This window comes from Pteropus vampyrus, unplaced genomic scaffold (genome assembly GCF_000151845.1).
Source record: "Pteropus vampyrus isolate Shadow unplaced genomic scaffold, Pvam_2.0 Scaffold219, whole genome shotgun sequence".
NCBI classification, from domain to species: Eukaryota; Metazoa; Chordata; class Mammalia; order Chiroptera; family Pteropodidae; genus Pteropus; species Pteropus vampyrus.
In genome coordinates, this window is record NW_011889000.1 from 2,115,004 (window position 1) to 2,117,453 (window position 2,450).

The window sequence follows — 2,450 nt, forward strand, 5'->3', positions numbered from 1 at the left end:
GGTAGGTGAGAAAAGCTCCTGCTGAAGGGTGATAGAGACATTTGAAGTTTGGCTCCTTTACGAATCTTCTCCTGCCGTCAAGGGCACAGCCAGGCTGGGTAAGCGTGCTTGAAGGGGCTGAGGTCTTCGGTCCACCTCTGAGCAGCCCCCTCCCTGTGCTCCCCTTCCCTCACACTCAGATGTAGTGTTACTGTCCCGTTTGGCCTCCCTTAGCTGTGCAGTCTCTCATTTCGGTTGTAAAGAAATTGATGAAAATGTTGGTGTCCTGACAGAGGTTTTGGAACTTAGTCATAAGTAGTCCATCTTAGATGGCAGACGTAGATAGCTTTTGAAAATACATCTGACAGGGAAAGCATGCAGCATCTGCCAGGAAGTTGGAAGCGTTTCTTCTTTTCGCCGTGTACTTCTATTGCATTTTTTACTCCTAGGTTTTAGCCAAAGCTCTAGGCTTTACTTTCACTTTTTTAAAATCCTGATTTATTTACGTTTTCTCGTATTAGAAATAAGCCCAAGTTAGGAGAGCAGACATAAGCATTCCTGAATAAAGTAATGGAAAATTTTAGGTCTTCTCTTTGTTACTAGCTCGCACTTTCTTTGCCAGATTCAGAGTTCATGGCCAAATAGATTCTTCAGCTTTCTGTAACTATTTGAAGCGAACGGAAATGAAAGAACGTGAGCATGGAGATATGCGTCCACTCCTGCCATGTGGCTTTCAGAGCCAGCTCTGCTTGCTGTCCTCCCACCCCTTGCTCAGCCACCTGTACGGAAATACCTTTAATGGAGGACCACACTTGAAGACCAGCCAGTGGCCTTGAATTAGAAGTCTCAGGGCTCTGTGCCCTCAGAAGGCCTTTGGCTTAGAGCTCTGCGTTGTTAGCCAGAACCTGCTGCTTATTAATAATGCTTCGATTCTGACCGCTGATTAGCCTTCGCTATGCTGGTTTCTGTTCCTTTTCAGGCCTCCTTGAGATTTTCTCTATGCCCTGAACTCATATTAATTCCCTCCAGTTTGACAGGATGGAGACTGTCTAGCTGAATTCATCTTGTTGTCTTGACCTACGTAACTTTTCTGTGCTCGTCCAGCGTGAGAGTGAAATGAATTAGAAGAAAGAGCTGTCAATATCAAAGCTTCCTTCAGGGCCTCTGAACTCTGCCTAGCAGCAGTGTTGGATCCCAGAGTGGTTGGGGCCACTGGTCAGGGGCCAGGAAAGAGAAATTAATCAGGAAATAATTGCTCATAGCAAACTCTACAGACTTCATGTTTAAATTTTCCCCTAAAACCATTAATAAATAGTTGGATGTCGAATCAAGTGGAAAACACCTATAAAAATCTGTAAAGAAAGTTCAATTGTAATCTAGCAAATCAGTCTATTCTCATCATGATCTCAAGTCATAATTGATTAATCGATTCATTTCACAAACTCCTCTGAACCCCTCTGAGAATTTAGGCACGAAGCTAGTGCTGGGGGTGAGGTGCATTGGGTCTGTGCTTTCAAAGAGCTTGTAGCAGGTTAAGAAGGAGACTCTGTAGCTCATTGCAATCTAATGTCGTGACCGTTACAGTGGACGTGTGTGAAAAGTCCTGTGGGGACACAACAGGAGTCAGGGTCATTATCAGCACAAATGGGAGAAGGAAGACCAGACACTGTGGGGCCTTGGCAGGGAATACTCACTCTGTGGTTGATTTGTTTTTCTCTTTTTATTCTAAATGTATGAAATAATGATAGAAGTCCAGGAAAATCTGTGAGAATTCGGGAACTGTCAAAAAGTGCTAAAGCATAAATAGAATAACTTCAAAATAAATATGACAAGGCTGACATCCTTCCTTTCTTCCTTGGTCAGATACACCATTTCAGTGCCACTTAGCTGTCTGGGTGTAGTAAGAATCTGTGTGTTCATTTAAGTATTATGATTTTGAATTTCTGATAGGAACGAACTGTCATGATTAGCAAGTACCATAAATCTAGGGCAGATTGTCATGAAAGTAAACACTAATGAATTTGAGCCCTGTTAATAAAATTATAAACTACTTATTACTGTCCAAGTGCTCTTAAAAATAATTATCCTTTCAATTTCTTATTAGTTTATTTGTGCAGATGCTGGAACCAAACTAGCTGAGTCAACCATCCTGAGCAAGCAGATGATCGCCTCTGTGCCTGGAGTAAGTCCTCACCGAATTAATTGTCTGCATTTTATATTTCGTCTCATTTCCTCATCTAGCAAAGAGGTATTTTTGGCCTGTGTCCTGGTTCATTTTGGTAGAATAAACATTATAAAATTGAAAACATATCAGCATCTTTTTAAAAAAGAGCACTAGTGAAAATTTAAATTAATCCCAGCCCCTGGAAACTTTCTATTCCAGGAACCATGAGCAAAATTGAAGCAGCAAATAAAGAAGAGGAAAGAAATGACCAAATATACAGAATAGATTTGATTAAAGTTCATTTTTT

General features: G+C 41.3%; 1 protein-coding gene across 1 annotated transcript in view; it reads left to right on the forward strand.

The window, feature by feature from the left end:
• Nucleotides 1-2,450, forward strand: part of UNC79 (unc-79 homolog, NALCN channel complex subunit) — a 185,541-nt gene that overhangs the window by 161,583 nt on the left and 21,508 nt on the right. The window contains 1 exon segment of the mRNA XM_023538367.1: nt 2,084-2,161. Coding sequence (XP_023394135.1) covers nt 2,084-2,161 — 78 coding nt within the window.